Source organism: Xenopus tropicalis, chromosome 5 (genome assembly GCF_000004195.4).
Source record: "Xenopus tropicalis strain Nigerian chromosome 5, UCB_Xtro_10.0, whole genome shotgun sequence".
In the NCBI taxonomy this organism is placed as follows: Eukaryota; Metazoa; Chordata; class Amphibia; order Anura; family Pipidae; genus Xenopus; species Xenopus tropicalis.
Genome location: NC_030681.2, coordinates 146,714,505 through 146,730,809, shown reverse-complemented (window position 1 = coordinate 146,730,809; position 16,305 = coordinate 146,714,505). Strand labels below are relative to the sequence as shown.

Genomic DNA, 16,305 nt, shown 5'->3' with positions numbered 1-16,305 from the left:
TATGCCCTGAATTAGGGGCAACTGTGTGTAAATGCCTTAGTTAACTGTCAAATGAGTGCATTGAAATAATGATCCCTTTCCTTTTTTCAGAAAATGATACAATATATTTAGTACATTGAGGCGTGTAACTTAATAACCGCACTCCCACGTCTATTACAGCTCATTAGTAGAAGGCTGACTTTCTACTATTTATATCTGAAGAACAGGCAAAAAGCAAACAACATCCTATACTGAAATATAAACTACTACTTAGTTTAGTTAGACCTTCTATTTGCCTAAGTGATTATATTATAGAATTCTAACTGCATTAGAAAACTGATGGTTGCTATTGGCTACAATGTTTGCCCACATCCCTGTAACTGTAAATGTATTCTATAGATAGGGTTGGTTGCTATGGGTTACTGCTCCTGAGCGAACTTAGTGCCATTTATGCATTACCCATTTATGACATATTGGTAGAATATATTGTCCTAAACTTAATTTATACATAATTGTGGAGGGCCTCTATTCAGTACAATGATTTTCCCCATCACACATATCCATAGGGTTGCCACCTCTGCTGGCTATGAATGCCAGGCAGGGGGAGGGGAGGAGGCAGGGCTGTGACATTGCGGGCAGGGAGGAGGTGGTGCTGTGCTGTCACAGGGGCGGGGCTATGATGTGGCGATCGGCGCGTCAATGTTAGAGTCCTGCTCACTTTTCATAATTAGGGAAACTGGGCAGGAGGTTTTGACCCCGGGCTTGTTTATGTTGCATCTGGATTTTGGTTTTCAATTCATTCCAAGGCAACTTCACCTCAAGTTGAATGGGGCACAGGTTTTGCAAAATCTACACTTTTGCTTTCTAAAGCCTGAGCCTCACCAATAGAGACATTTGAACTACTTAAGACATGCCGGGCAGGGTTTATTCAGCAGGGCTTTATTGATGAGGGCTGGGGGTGGCACATAGGCATCCCCTCTCCTGCCCCCCTAACCATCCCCTATATTGTGTATCATTCAAAAGTGCCGGTTAGGGAGCAGTGATGGATGTAGGCCACAATGGGGCCCTGTACTTCATACCTGACCAGTGCTGGTGCAGATCTTTGCTCCTTGCATTAGATGTTTTTATCCAGCTCAAGATGCAGAGCACAATCAGACCCGAGACAGAAGTGCCCTCTGCATGACTACTAAGGGGTGCGCTCATGTGTCCCATAATGATCTTGCACTTCCATCAAGGGACTTTGTAGGGTTGGACTGGGCCAGTGGGACACCGGGAGAAGACCGATTGGGCCCCCAGCTTTAATAATGGAGGAAGTAGGTGCTCGGCATGCACCCAGGCTGGGGGTGAACATCAGCTTGAGGGCCCTTGAAGTGGCAGTGAGTCTGCAATGCCCCAGTCCAACCCTGTGAATGACCTCTGTCATTATTAATATTAGTTACAGCATTCCAGCAAAGTAAGGCAATCAAAAAATAGGGCAGAAGAAACTTGCGGTGACCTGGTAAACCATCCAATGATGGCAGCGCCAAGGAAAGCAATCAGTTCATTGTCTACAGTTCATCTCGTCAGGGCAGAAGGAAGACTTCTTGGAAAAATAAAGATCAGAGTTTATCCTAACGTTTCTTTTTCAGTTACTACAGGAGTGTAACCTTGGCCATTCCGTTACCCACATTCCCAATCATTAGAGCGTGGCTTCAGATCAAATGAAACGCTTGCTTAAATCTAGTCAAAATACAAGAAAACAATCCCTATTTTTTTATTCCATCGTTCTATTTGACCATATATGGAAACGAGACTTTTGATGTATTCGTACCGCGTAGAGAAAGGGACAATTCCATTGTGTTTTTGTAGAATTAAATCAGTTTTTTCCATAACTGGGAGCAGCAAACCCCTCCGTTCAGAACAAGGTTAGGTAACGATTACTAAGCAGCACAGGATAATGCAGTCACAATGCGCCTTTCTTTTAGAATTGAGTTGATTGTTCTCCCCCCCTATTATGGGAAACAGACCGACACAAATCGAGATGTTTCATAAAGGCTTAATACGCAAATGGTTACTTTAAAGGAATTTGTCACTTCTAGAAGTGTTTTGTTCCACCTTGCTATTTCAAGCACTTTTTGTACTGTCGGAATTAGCCCTTTATTTTTCTGCTTTCCTTTGTAACCATTCATCAACATAATGAGCAGGTTTCTCCTTGACCTCCTCCCTGTTCTGCGTGCATGCCACAAAAAAGCCCTAATTGTTATTCATACAGCTCCACCAATCAGGGTGGTGTATTTTCTTCCCACTCCATTGTATCTATGACTTACGCTGTGGTCAATAAGCACCTATATTGAGCTTCAGGTTATACAGGCAAAACCTTCATAGTCCTCTTGTAGTCTTGCCACAGATAATAGGGGTCATTTACTATGTAGGGCAGGGTGCAACAAATAGGCACAATCCACCCTATGGCAGGTGGTAAGGGAAGGTCTGCTTTGCAGCTAAAATATCTAGCACAAGGTGAAAAGTGCAACCATAACCTATATGCAAGGGTTTTTTTTAAAAAGAAACTTGTACTGGTATAGGACTTGTTATCCGGAATGCTCGGGACCAAGGGTGTTCCGGGTAAGGGATCTTTCTGTAATTTGGATCTACTAAAAAATCAATAAACTATTAATGAAACCCAATAGGATTGTTTTGCATCCAATAAGGATAATTTATATCTTAGTTGGGATCAAGTACAGGTACTGTTTTATTATTACAGAGAAAAGGGAATCATTTAACCATGAAATAAACCCAATATGGCTGTTCTGCCCCAATAAGGGGTAATTATATCTTAGTTGGGATCAAGTACAGGTACTGTTTTATTACTATAGAGAAAAAGGAAATCAGTTTTAAAATTCTGAATTATTTGATTAAAATGGAGTCCATGGGAGATCCCATACCTGTACTTGTGCCAGGGGCCTAAGTAAAAGAGCCCTAATATTGAATTCCCAGAAAGTCTTAATAATAACTAGATATTTCCCCTTCAAAGCAGGTTCATCCAACCCCCTGCATTTACAGTAGGTTTTAATCTTTAACCCAACACTGTCATGTATCTTCCATATATATATAATATAAATAAATATTAATATATAATAATAGTAGCCTGGAATTGGAAACATTCACAACCTACTCACCAAAGGAGACAGGACTGAGTAGAGTTTCAGATTGGGAAAAGCTGGTGAGAGCGGCACACTAGAAAACAGTGCAAATATGAAATAAATCCACCTTCGGTCCATGTTTTGCCTTCTTCTTGAAAACTGGAAGAAAAAAGTAAAAAAGATGTTTAAGGAAATGCACTCGGTGACCCGGAAATAGTTTGGATTTACAGTAAATATTAGAGATGAGGTCACTTTATTACAAAGAAATATCATAACTTTTAAGGGTGAAGACACACAGAGCTACATAGTAGCAGCTGCTTTTTCATGCATACTAAACGCCAGAAAATCCCCTGCCATAGACAATACTGGGAATTGCCTCTGCTAAAACACATGTAGAGACAATTATCAGTAAATGATCAGCATTGTCTATTTCAGTAGCTGCTACTAGTAGCTCCGTGTGTCTTCAGACTTACTAAAAATGATATCCAATGATATAGATTCTGTTAGCATCCTTCTATTAGATCTCCAACTGGATAGAAGTCAAAGAATAACCATCTCAATCACAAGCATGGCAAATTACTCTCCTAAAGTTGAGGACATTCATTAATTCAGTGAATTTAGTTTATCACATAAAAACTCATAGAAAAGATTCAGTTCATTAAGAAAAAGACTTTTCTCTTAGTTTGGTTCCAGTTTTTTTCCCATAGACTTTGAGTTTTATGTGATAAACCGTAAGGGAAGTTTTTCGGAACTGAATTGAAATTAAATCTGTCCTTGAGTTTCACGATGGACCTTTTTCTTACTAATTTGAATCTGGCCTAAAGAGTCTAATATTGCAATTTGTCCAAATGTCTTAAAAGTATTTCTGCTAGTATTGGGAGAGAATGTCCTTCAAACAGGGTCAGACTGGGACACTGGGAAAAAACCTGGTTGGCCCCGGCCCTGGTGGGCCCCAGTGGCCCAGACCTGATCCCTGTTGCCGCTTCCCCTGGCCACTGATGTCCTCCCCTGACGCATTTCACTTACCTGCGCTTAGGGGAGGACGTTGGGCCCCTGGGTTAGGGGGGCATGGTGGGGGCCACTGCAGAAGACACGGCTTGCAGGGGCACCTTGGGGGGTGTGGAGCCCCTGGGGCGGTTATAAATTTTGTACATAATATCTCCCTGAAATAGCAGAGCCCAGGGGTGAAATGTGAAGATTTTGTTGGGCAAGGTATTAATTCAAGTCTTTCCAATGGAGAACTTATAATTATTTTATGAATATATAATACTTGACCTGTTTTTGGGGAGACTGGGGCAGAATCCTCACTCTAATAGAACAGAGCCCTCACTAATTGGCTTGAAGAACTTCACAAAAAGTTTCAAAATAAAGATCATACAAGCCAATGGTGTTATGCACATCAGAAAGCTTCTATAGAAATAGTTACACAACACTTTATACCAATAAGGAAAGTAAGATAATATGAGATAGTAGCTCTGTTGAATATGTAGACAGATTGTAATTGTTATTATAAGAACATCCCATTATATGTCTGCTTTGGCTGGTAACCGCAAGTAGTGCGGCACAACTACCGAGTTCAATCAACATTTATAAAAAATGATGCAATTCATGAAGTATGAGTAATTTGTATTATTTGCCTTCATCCAATGTGAGATGTACAGGGCTCATATGGGAAATGAGATCTGTTTCTATTATGGGAATCTATAGTTTTTGTCCTTTGTTGGACTGTAAAGAGCCACGTAATGGAGGATCAGTTTCATTGGACACTTGAGCCTGCCTAATGCATCCTTTAGCACAATCGTAGGGCATGGAAAGATTTTTAATCAGATTCTCACACCCAGTTTAACCCTTTTTATAGTGAATTTCCCTTTACGTAATCCCCATTGAGACATGGATACCACTGACGTGGCCAGTAAAGCTCAATATCTCTTTCCCATACAGATTCCTGGGACACAATAAGACTAATAATAGACTCATAATCCTAAATTATAATACTGATAATAGGTCTAGATTGTTTTCCATAATACCACTTTTTTAACGTATCGGGCCTATTTATAGCTTATGTAAAATATAGTTGTAAATAGCCTTTTACATGCAGCACAGATACTTATGTTGAAGGAAACTCCATTGTTTTGGTAGCTGGACTACAATCGTGATCTCTCACTGATGGATCCTTGCTTTGGCAGTGAATGAACAGACAATAAACTCATGGGTAAAAATGTCAAAAGCCTCGCACCAGGTCTTGTAACCCATAGCAACCAATTCCCTTTTTATTTGTAAAAATTCTACCCTCTGACTGATTGCTATGAACATGTTGGGCTTTTGATTCTATAACCTCCTTAATATCTCCTCTGTTATTTGTTATTTTTATATTCTTTACCCAAGGTAAAGAAATCCCATGGGTGTATTTTCAGGAAGGCTCGGGGTGCATAAGCCTCCCCAACCAACATCAATTTCCCTACAACTAACACGATGGGGCTATCATACATGAATACAGCACAGCATTTGTTCTACCATGTGTTCTGGGGTAACTATATATGAACAGATGCTGTATTTATACAATATATTGGGGGGCACTATGTTTCTCTTGTCAAGTGCTTTGGGGTTATTATATATATATATATATATACACAGTATATATATATAAAATTGCCACTGCATTTATCCTGCTATGATTCTGGAGTATATACATGGAAATGGCCCTGAGATACTAGAAGTGAATGATGTTAGAAAATGTTTTACCCTCCGCCTATGATGATAAACCCAGTAGAGATGTTTTTCTTATGCAGGGAGAGGCTTTGCTGATGGGGAACATTCTTTGCCTCTAGCACCAGCAGAACATGGTATATTAGGTGACAAGTCTATATACCGACCTCACATGTAGCCAGGAATCCCAAACATCATATCAACCTAAACACAAGAGTAATATATAGGGTGTTGCTGTGCTCGGAATGCCTAGTCTGGCAGCACCCAGTGGATTAATGGATACATGTAGCCGGTGCATTGAGTATCACCTCCATACAGGAAGGTTCTGTGGGAATGGAGCCAAGGCTGAGAAATATTTAGCAGGTTTTACACTGACCCTTTGCAAAGCATTTAAGCAACTGCATTGATTGGTGTAAAAACCATAGTATTAACTTTATTTTGAATACATATAAATATATGTACATTGTGGGATTTCATGTGGGTCTAAAGCTCTTTTAGACCGATTTGGTGGCTTATCTGCACATGTATGGGGCCCCCCAATGGGCCCCCCAATATCTGGCTGAAAATCATTTAGGTGCTGATCAGGCAGGTTTGATTTCTTAGTCCGATAGGTGACTGCATCGGATTAATGTGGCCCCATACCTGTCATTGTAATTCATTTGGCCCTAGGGTGGGCACCTCGGGAGAAGAGTCACCAAAAAAGCGTATGTTAACAATCTTAGCAATGCACAGCTTATTTATAACATCTCAGAACAGTAAAAACTCCATAGTTTCCGGGTCTGTAGAAATCTAAGTAATAGTATAGTAGATAGTATAGAATCTACTATATAGTAGCTAGTAACAGTGAGCCTATGATTAAGTGCTGGGTAAGCATGAAACGAGTTAGGCTATGTTTGTAGGGGGTTTTCAATTGATTTCAATAAATTTGTTATACTTTTAAGTGACTTTTTCGAGATTTTTTCTATAGTTTTTAGATAGTAACAGTGGCCTCTAAAGATATACTGTTCGTAAATTGCTTTGCTTGTTGGCAATAAGAACAACGAGGAAATCAGCATAAGAGACATAGTAAGAGGTAAAAAGTAGAGGAGTAAGGACAGGGAAAAGAATTAGGCATCTGGGGCATATGGACCATCTTAACAAGGATTTTGGTTGACGTATCATGGGTTTGTTGAGATATTTTTGCCAGGTTCTGACATTGGAGGTGTTATATGATCAGCTGCCCATTGGCCCTGCATTCTCATGAACTTGTCCAAACAGTCTCTGCTCCAGGAAGTTAGTTTATTCATCATTCTTTTTCAGTGCTCTAATGGAAAATATGATTGGTATCCTAGTGTAAAGAACAGTTTCTAAAGGATACGCTGATATCTGTTGTGAGCCATGTTTGCTAGGAACCCCAGGAGGCAATCCTCTAGGGAAATGATATTTGGCATGAACAACGTCTGCTCTGCACACACAGACACAATGTCACGGTAATTTCTACAACATGTCTATGCAAACTCACACAAAAGTCCCTTACATAATGAATTATAATTATTATATACATAGAAGATTACCTACTATATCATTATACTGCTAAGATGCATTCCTGATCCAGTGTAATGTGCTCAGTTCTATATAATTATTACTCTGATCTACAACTAACACAGCCAACTCTCAGGTAAACTCCACTCCTAATTGGCTAAACAAACTGACACTTTGACAAATTGGGACATGACATCTAACAGGCACTATATCACCCTATGGAATTCTTAAATACAACAGTCTCTGAAAATCTTGGGGCCTAGGGAGGCACCTTCATTTACTAGCAGTGTCCTACACCCATTGACTTATCACATGCAAAAGCTATGTCCAATGATTAATTACACCAAATTCTAATAGTTTGCCTCCATCTTTTGCTTCCAATGTGCAACACGGGCAGCTGGTCAGGTTCAATGAGATCTAAACATACATTTTAAAGTGATAGATGGAGCAAGCTTATTCAAAACATCTAGTACAGGAAGCCATTCCCTTTTTTCCACTGAAATGAATGATACGTGTGTTGGACAAAGACTGGTCAGCCTTTATAGGAAGAAGTGGGAAGACATCTACTCTGTATTACAATGATGTCCAACTGGGGCCATAGAATTGCCATCATTATCTTACTGTATCTTTCAATGCAAGTGCCAGCAGTACCAGTTTATTCACATTTATAAATTACCCCTAGGGACGTTACTGAGTCCCTAAGTTAAGAACACTCAACTGGCACATTCCTTACTAGTCAAATGCACTTTCTAGGCAAACAAGAATTCATGTTTATGATTAAGCCAACCACAATTATGATGAACACAGCAGCCAATATTTGTCTTAGAGATTATTTGTAAATTACATGATCGAAAAATGAATTCTAAATGCAATACTGGCTTCTGTGGGAGTTCCATACTGCAACTGGTCAGCATAACGAAGTTGGCTTCTGTGCAAAGCACTGGGAATCTTTATAATCCTATTGCATAAGAATAACATTGGGCCCAGCAAACAGTGAATTAATTGGTATTCATATTAAGATGCCTGGATAAATATGAATGTTTGCTTTACTGAAGCTTTTATGGACTTGGGATAAAGCAGATTAAGAATGCAAATATGTAAAACCAGAACATGGCAAGTAAGTATTCATGTTCTTTGTTAGCATTGAATACTAAATCCAGTTTAGGCATTTCATAATAATCTTGTACTTGTGTAGCTGGTCTGGTTCATTGTCTTGTAGGAGAATACGAAGATTGAATCAGTTCATCTGCACAATGGATCATATGGTTCTGAATGTATGACTTTTCCTACATGATTAATCTTATAATTGGACAAAGAACATATCCAGATCCATTAGCATGTATTGTATTGCTGTTGTGCTATGTGTATATACAAGAGCCACATGCCTAAAGGCTTGGACTGCAGAGCTCTCCTTTTTTTCAGTTTCTTTCCCCGGTTCTGAAAGTTCTGTTGAAATAAATGTTGGCTCCACTTCCACATACACACAGAGCCACTGCTAGAGAAGGCCGGGGGGGACGTGACAAGTCAAAGCGGTTGTTATTAATGTCTATTGCACGTACAAAATACTTTTACAATTAATGTTGCAACCTGGGGCAAAAACAAAGTCACCAGGAAGAAACGAAGAATTAATTCCCACCTGCTCAAAAAAAGCAAAACACCGGGGCCCATCCACATAGCTGCACTTCCTGCCAACGTTTAAGTACCCAGGGGCACTGTAGTCAGGACATGAAAGAACTGTAAAGCTCTTGCAGAGATTCTTGGCATAGTCTCGCTGTGCAAACAGGAAGGAGCAAAGATACTTCTCATTGTGTGCAAAGCCATCACCGCATCCTTCCTCGTGTCAAGAATTTGGAAGGTCAGATATAGCCCATTCAAAAATAAGGTTTAAAGTCACTCTTTTTGTAGAAATGTTAGTAGAGTTGGCAATGTTTGTACCTCCAGGGAGGCATATTTATCCAAATATTGTGTATCTTCATAGGAGCAACCGCAAAGCCAGAGGAAACAGGGCTCTCTCTGCCCATAGACTCCAGCAACTATGAAGAATCCAGAGCAAAGTTCTTGCTTTATTTCACCCAGCAGTTCCATTATAAAATGGCAACAATGCTAAAAAAGTACAGGTATGGGACCCGTTATCCAGAATGCTTGGGACCTGGGGTTTTCCGGATAAGGGGTCTTTCTGTAATTCGGATCTCCTACCGTAAGTCTGCTAATAAAATGATTTAAACAGTAATTAAACTAAATTAGGACTGTTCTGCCCCCAATAAGGGGTAATTATATCTTAGTTGGGATCAAGTACAGGTACTGTTTTATTATTACAGAGAAAAGGGAATCATTTAACCATTAAATAAACCCAATAGGGCTGTTCTGCCCCCAATAAGGGGTAATTATATCTTAGTTGGGATCAAGTACAGGTACTGTTTTATTATTACAGAGAAAAGGGAATCATTTAACCATGAAATAAACCCAATAGGGCTGTTCTGCCCCCAATAAGGGGTAATTATATCTTAGTTGGGATCAAGTACAGGTACTGTTTTATTATTACAGAGAAAAGGGAATCATTTAACCATTAAATAAACCCAATAGGGCTGTTCTGCCCCCAATAAGGGGTAATTATATCTTAGTTGGGATCAAGTACAGGTACTGTTTTATTATTACAGAGAAAAGGGAATCATTTAACCATTACATAAACCCAATAGAGCTGTTCTGCCCCCAATAAGGGGTAATTATATCTTAGTTGGGATCAAGTACAGGTACTGTTTTATTATTACAGAGAAAAGGGAATCATTTAACCATGAAATAAACCCAATAGGGCTGTTCTGCCCCAATAAGGGGTAATTATATCTTAGTTGGAATTAAGTACAAGCTACTGGTTTTTTTTTTATTACAGAGAAAAAGGAAACCATTTTTAAAAATGTAAATTATTTGATTAAAATGGAGTCTATGGGAGATGGCCTTTCCGTAATTTGGATAATGGGTTTCCAGATAAGGGGTCCGATACCTGTACCATTGTTTTACTCTGTAGGAATAGCTATAAGGCCAAAAGTATCCAGACACAATAAAAGGCCAAAGCTGCTGCCCTCAGTTGGCACACTCACCTCAAGCAGTCCTTGTTCCATGATACACTATATGGAAGTCTGTGTTTGATGGATACAATGATACAATGCCCCCCCGCCGCATTGACTAAATAATCTGCCTGCTTGCGGGGCCTTGTATCATCATCAGAGAAACATGGCAGCCTGGAAACTAACAGCTAAACTACTAAGAACCAGAAAAAATCATTTCTGTCTTTGTTGGAAGCAGTGACACTATGGGGCAGGTTTGCTAAAATCTATTTTAAAAAATTTGACTAAACTCATTTTGACATTTACAAAAAAATCCTAACTGAAAAAGTCAGCATGGAAAAAAGTAGCCGAAGCTCTGACTTTTTTAATTGTCCCAAAAACTCATGAGAAATTGTTTTCCCAATGGGCAAAAAGGCACCAAAAATGCCTTTCCTTTGGGGTGAATGAGATTCGCTGCAAGTATGATATCCTATGTGAGAAAGCTACCAATGTGCCCCATGGAAAGATTTAACAAATTCACACATTTATCAAATCTGGTGGCCGTGTCAATTCATTAGCTGAACACAATCCTTTCCTACAGGGTGTTAGTGCAGGGAGCAGCTCAGCAGCAGCACTGGGCACTAACACCTATGGCAGGGGTCGGAACCTTTTTGGCTGAGGGAGCCATAAACACCACATATTTTAAAATGTAATTCCGTGAGAGCCATACAATATGTTTGGCCACAGATGCTGCGGGCAAGGAGGGTGGTCCCAAGGATGCCGGATGCGTATGCGATGCAGAGGAGGGCGTGGCCTGCGACTGGCGAATAGAAGACGTGTTCTAAGGCTTAGAACACGTCTTCTATCCGCCGAGCGCAGGCCACGACCCCCGTTATTTTTTTTATTACTTAAGATTTGGCAGCGAGCCAGATGCAGCCATCAAAAGAGCCACATCTGGCTCCCGAGCCATAGGTTCCCTACCCCTGACCTATGGGAATCCTCACTCCCCAAAGCATATCACATGTGGAGAAAAGGAATTTTCTAAGTGTCAGAGAGTTCATTCTGCAGATATTATATAAGGAGGCAGAAGAAAGGGAGCAGAATAGGGTTTCACACATGCAATAATGACATTAGCAGTGAGAGGAAGCACAGGATGTATAAATATAGGCGACAGGGGCCGGACACACAAACCTGGGGCTGTGGGACATAGGCAGAGTCCCAGGAGCGAAACTGAGCTCTCATTTCACAGAGCTGATTTCACAGTGGAACTGGATCGTTTCTGGGTGTGGGGGCTGAGAAATGAAATAGTTGTAGTAAAGTACTACAAAAATAGGTCACTTTATATTGCTTTTTTATCTTGTTTAACCTGTTTTGAGAGGGACCCAAATTAAGAAAGAATGTTCCTTTACTGTTATTTCACTCTGCCTGCACCCTATAAGCACCCAAAGTCCCCCCAATAAAGTTCTTAGCACTTACAATGCTGTTTACGCTTTTGGACCTCAGCAGTTGCGCCGAGGCCTTCATAGCCGACCTGCATTGGTGTAATTGGAATTCTGGGAAACTGCCATCAGCTTCATCTGCTTTAGTCGCTTTAAGCCAATTCAATTCAGAATGTTCTAGCCAATCCTTATTAAGGTTGCCTGTTAGTAGAAATGTTCTTTTGGAGAAACATCAACAGCAACCTCAGTTCAGGGTCAGACTAGGGGTTGCAGGGCCCACCGGGGCTACAGTCAGCCACATCCCCTAACCCCCCGCAGGGTCCCCCACCCGACGTCCTCCCCGAGTGCACATACATTTTACGCGTCAGGGGAGGAACAGTCAGCCGGGGGGGCGCCGGCAAGGGTCAGGTCCCGACGGCCCAGTCTGACCCTGCCTCAGTTATTACCCCTACTCTTCACTTGGGCAAGTGCCTGATTTCTAGATATTCAGATTGAGCCTCTGCTTCCAGTATGAAATGCTGAAAGTCCAGCTTAAAGGTCAGTTGGGTTGAGGTTTGGGGGCAAACGCATGTTTGCTGTGGGTGAATGACTGATACACTGATATTTTGCTATATCTGTAATAGAGATGCACCGAACCCACTTTTTTGGGTTCGGCCGAACCCCCGAACCCACCCTAATGGATTCTGCCGAATCCTGAACCGAATCCAAATAAGCATATGTTATTAGGATCAGGAAGGGTTAAAAGTCTACGCACGCGGCAAAAAAATTTTCCCCCAACCATTTAACCCTTTCTGAGTGCTAATTAGGATTCAGATTCGGTTTGGCCAGGACCGTGGATTTGGCCGAAACCAAATCAATCAAGAAAAGGCTGGATTTGGCCCGAATCCCGAGCCGAATCCGGGATTCGTTGCCTCCATAATCTGTAACTGTGTTATGAGCTAAGGGGACCCTGACCAAAGGCTGAACCTTGAGGGAAAACTTGAACAGAAATAGTTTGGCACCCATTGGACTAATGTCCCAAGACAAGGCCTTACCCCATCTATCCCAGGCTACCACTGAGATCCTTCTTACAATCTGTAGCAAGACAGTCTGTACGTGAAACATAGTGACTTATTGCCTATGGAACACTGTAAAGCATCTAGTGGCTATGGCCAGTCATGACAAGAAATGGAGCCAGTTGGCAGCCTTGCATGGCCCTATTGGGAATGGGCTTCCTTCCACTCTATGCCCTACCAGACAAAATCTGTCACGTGGCATTAGATCAAGTTGTTTCCATTAAAAAAAACTTACTGAATAAAGTGGTACAACTGTTTCTGGGTGTGGGTTATTACATTGAATCAAGTATCTAGTCTTAACAGTAATATTTGTATAGAGTAAGTACCATAATGGTAATGTTGTGTCATGTTCTGGTTATGACTGAATTGTAATGTGTCACGTCTACATGGAAGAGGCAGCTGAGACTCAATCAAACCAGTTGGCTCTTGAATTGTAAATGGAAAAGGGTCATCAACCATGTGACTATCTAGCTTTCAGTTCCCCGGCCAGCAAATGGATTAAAAGTTTGCTACTTGCTGCAGGTTGTGCTGTGCCTGCAATTAATACCTAAGAAGACAGTGTATGGCCTCTCCTGCTTATATGTATTGGTGTAGGAAAGAAATGTCCTATGTGCGGATTGAGATCAGACTGCTCACCATGGTCCAATGGACTACTTCCACTTCCATCAGTCGATAACCATTACCCAACTTTTAGCCTAATAAACTCTCATACAATGGAACTAGATGGGCAAAACAATCATTCAAAGACCCTGTTCAAGGAATTCTGGTCATTTGGCCATTCAGATTGCACCATGGGTTAGATCCAGCTTGATGAAAAGCTTAACCCCATATTTAAGTCCAGATGTTCCTGTGGAGCCAAGTGCAATTCAATAAAAAAAACACTGTTTATCACATGAAAAAGTCTATGGGAAAAAACTGTAACTGAACTAGGAGAAAAGTTCTTTCTCCTCGAGTTGAAGCTTGCCATAGACTTCAATAGAGTTTTCATTTGATAATCAGTTAGATAAGTTTTTTTTATTAAATTGCACCTGGCTCTATGGGAAACTCTAGAACTGTAAAAGGGGATACGTTTTTCTCATCAAATTGAATCTGGCCCTATGTGTAATAAGCTTTGCAGCCAACACAATAATATTACCCTATTGCATATAGAGCATTGTACAAGGGCAGTATCTATTGATCTATCCTACGTAGCTCCCTCTGCCTGTGTCTAACTATATACACACTCCCTAAATAATAACAAATACACAAACAATATCTGAACCAAATCCCCATTATTCATCATATTTGTTTAATTCTACAAAAGCTTATTCTGCCAAACTGGGTTTGCCACAGCTATGTTGCTAAGTCTATACAAAAAAGCTTTTGCAATTTTTACCAAAAATAAAGTCATTTCTTCCAATATTTGGTTAGATCATGGCATTCTTTGTAAAACCAGGACCCTATCTCCACATACTGGGCCATAGAGCCGGAACCAATTCAATGAGAACAACGTATCTCACCGTTTATTACACAGAAATGCTATTGAAATCTATGGGGAGAAAAAACTGAAAATGAATTAGGAAAAAAGTTTTTTCTCTTCAAATTGAATTTCATCTTGTAGATTGTAAGCTCTTTTGGGCAGGGCTCTCTTCCCCTCTTGTATCGGTTATTGGTTGCTTTATATGTTACTCTGTATGTCTCCTTGTAGATTGTAAGCACTTTTGGGCAGGGCTCTCTTCCCCTCTTGTATCGGTTATTGATTGCTTTATATGTTACTCTGTATGTCTCCTTGTAGATTGTAAGCTCTTTTGGGCAGGGCCCTCTTCCCTCTTGTATCGGTTATTGATTGCTTTATATGTTACTCTGTATGTCTCCTTGTAGATTGTAAGCACTTTTGGGCAGGGCTCTCTTCCCCTCTTGTATCGGTTATTGATTGCTTTATATGTTACTCTGTATGTCTCCTTGTAGATTGTAAGCTCTTTTGGGCAGGGCCCTCTTCCCTCTTGTATCGGTTATTGATTGCTTTATATGTTACTCTGTATGTCTCCTTGTAGATTGTAAGCTCTTTTGGGCAGGGCTCTCTTCCCCTCTTGTATCGGTTATTGATTGCTTTATATGTTACTCTGTATGTCTCCTTGTAGATTGTAAGCTCTTTTGGGCAGGGCTCTCTTCCCCTCTTGTATCGGTTATTGATTGCTTTATATGTTACTCTGTATGTCTCCTTGTAGATTGTAAGCTCTTTTGGGCAGGGCTCTCTTCCCCTCTTGTATCGGTTATTGATTGCTTTATATGTTACTCTGTATGTCTCCTTGTAGATTGTAAGCTCTTTTGGGCAGGGCTCTCTTCCCCTCTTGTATCGGTTATTGATTGCTTTATATGTTACTCTGTTTGTCCAATGTATGAAACCCACTTATTGTACAGCGCTGCGGAATATGTTGGCGCTTTATAAATAAATGTAAATAATAATAATCATCTAAGTTCACGTGATAAATCGTAAAATAATGTTTTCTCATTGATGTGAATCTGGCCCTTATGTCTGAAGGAGCACTCGTATCTCCAGGATAAAGCAATGGTAGAGAAACATTATGCCAATTCATTGATATTTATCAGATGACTAACACTAAATTAGTTAGTTCAAACTTCCTGGATACTTATATTTATTAAGGTATCATACATTTACTGGGAATGTTTGGTTGGAATTTGGTCCCCATAAAATCCACTTGAGAATTAAAAGTTTGCATATATCATTAGTTACATAGTTACATAGGGTTGAAAAAAGACCATCAAGTTCAACCCTTCCAAGTAAACCCAGCACACACACCCTATACTTACCAATCTATACACTCACATACATAAACTATATATACAACCACTAATACTAACTGTAGGTATTAGTATCACAATAGCCTTGGATACTCTGCTTGTTCAAGAACTCATCCAGGCCCCTCTTATAGGCATTAACAATTAATACATATATTTCTCTTCCATATTTTCTTCCATTCCACAACACAAGCTGTATCTCCCCCACAGGCTTAAGACTGTACCACATATTGCTAACCGTGGCCATGCCTAGGCAGTCCTATAAGATATGAGCCTACAATCAATTTTTGGACTGATTAGTTTTATATCTTACACTTTCGTCACTCAGATTGATAGATAAATTGCACTAACCTGGCCAAATAACTTATTATCAGGGGACTGATCAGCCACAGTAGCAGAATGTTTTATCGTACCTGTACTTGATCCCAACTAAGATATAATTAATCTTTATTGGGGGCAGAACAGCCCTATTGGGTTTATTTAATGGTTAAATGATTCCCTTTTCTCTGTAATAATAAAACAGTACCTGTACTTGATCCCAACTAAGATATAATTACCCCTTATTGGGGCAGAACAGCCCTATTGGGTTTATTTCATGGTTAAATGATTCCCTTTTCTCTGTAATAATAAAACAGTACCTGTACTT

At 40.3% G+C, this 16,305-nt stretch overlaps 1 protein-coding gene across 3 annotated transcripts in view; it reads right to left on the bottom strand.

The window, feature by feature from the left end:
- adgrf1 (adhesion G protein-coupled receptor F1) overlaps nucleotides 1-16,305 on the bottom strand; it is a 182,356-nt gene that overhangs the window by 47,292 nt on the left and 118,759 nt on the right. For all 3 annotated transcript variants that reach the window (NM_001113826.1, XM_031901487.1, XM_031901486.1), the window contains 1 exon segment: nucleotides 3,135-3,257. In NM_001113826.1, the coding sequence (NP_001107298.1) occupies nucleotides 3,135-3,236 (102 nt within the window). In that variant the 5' untranslated portion in view covers nucleotides 3,237-3,257.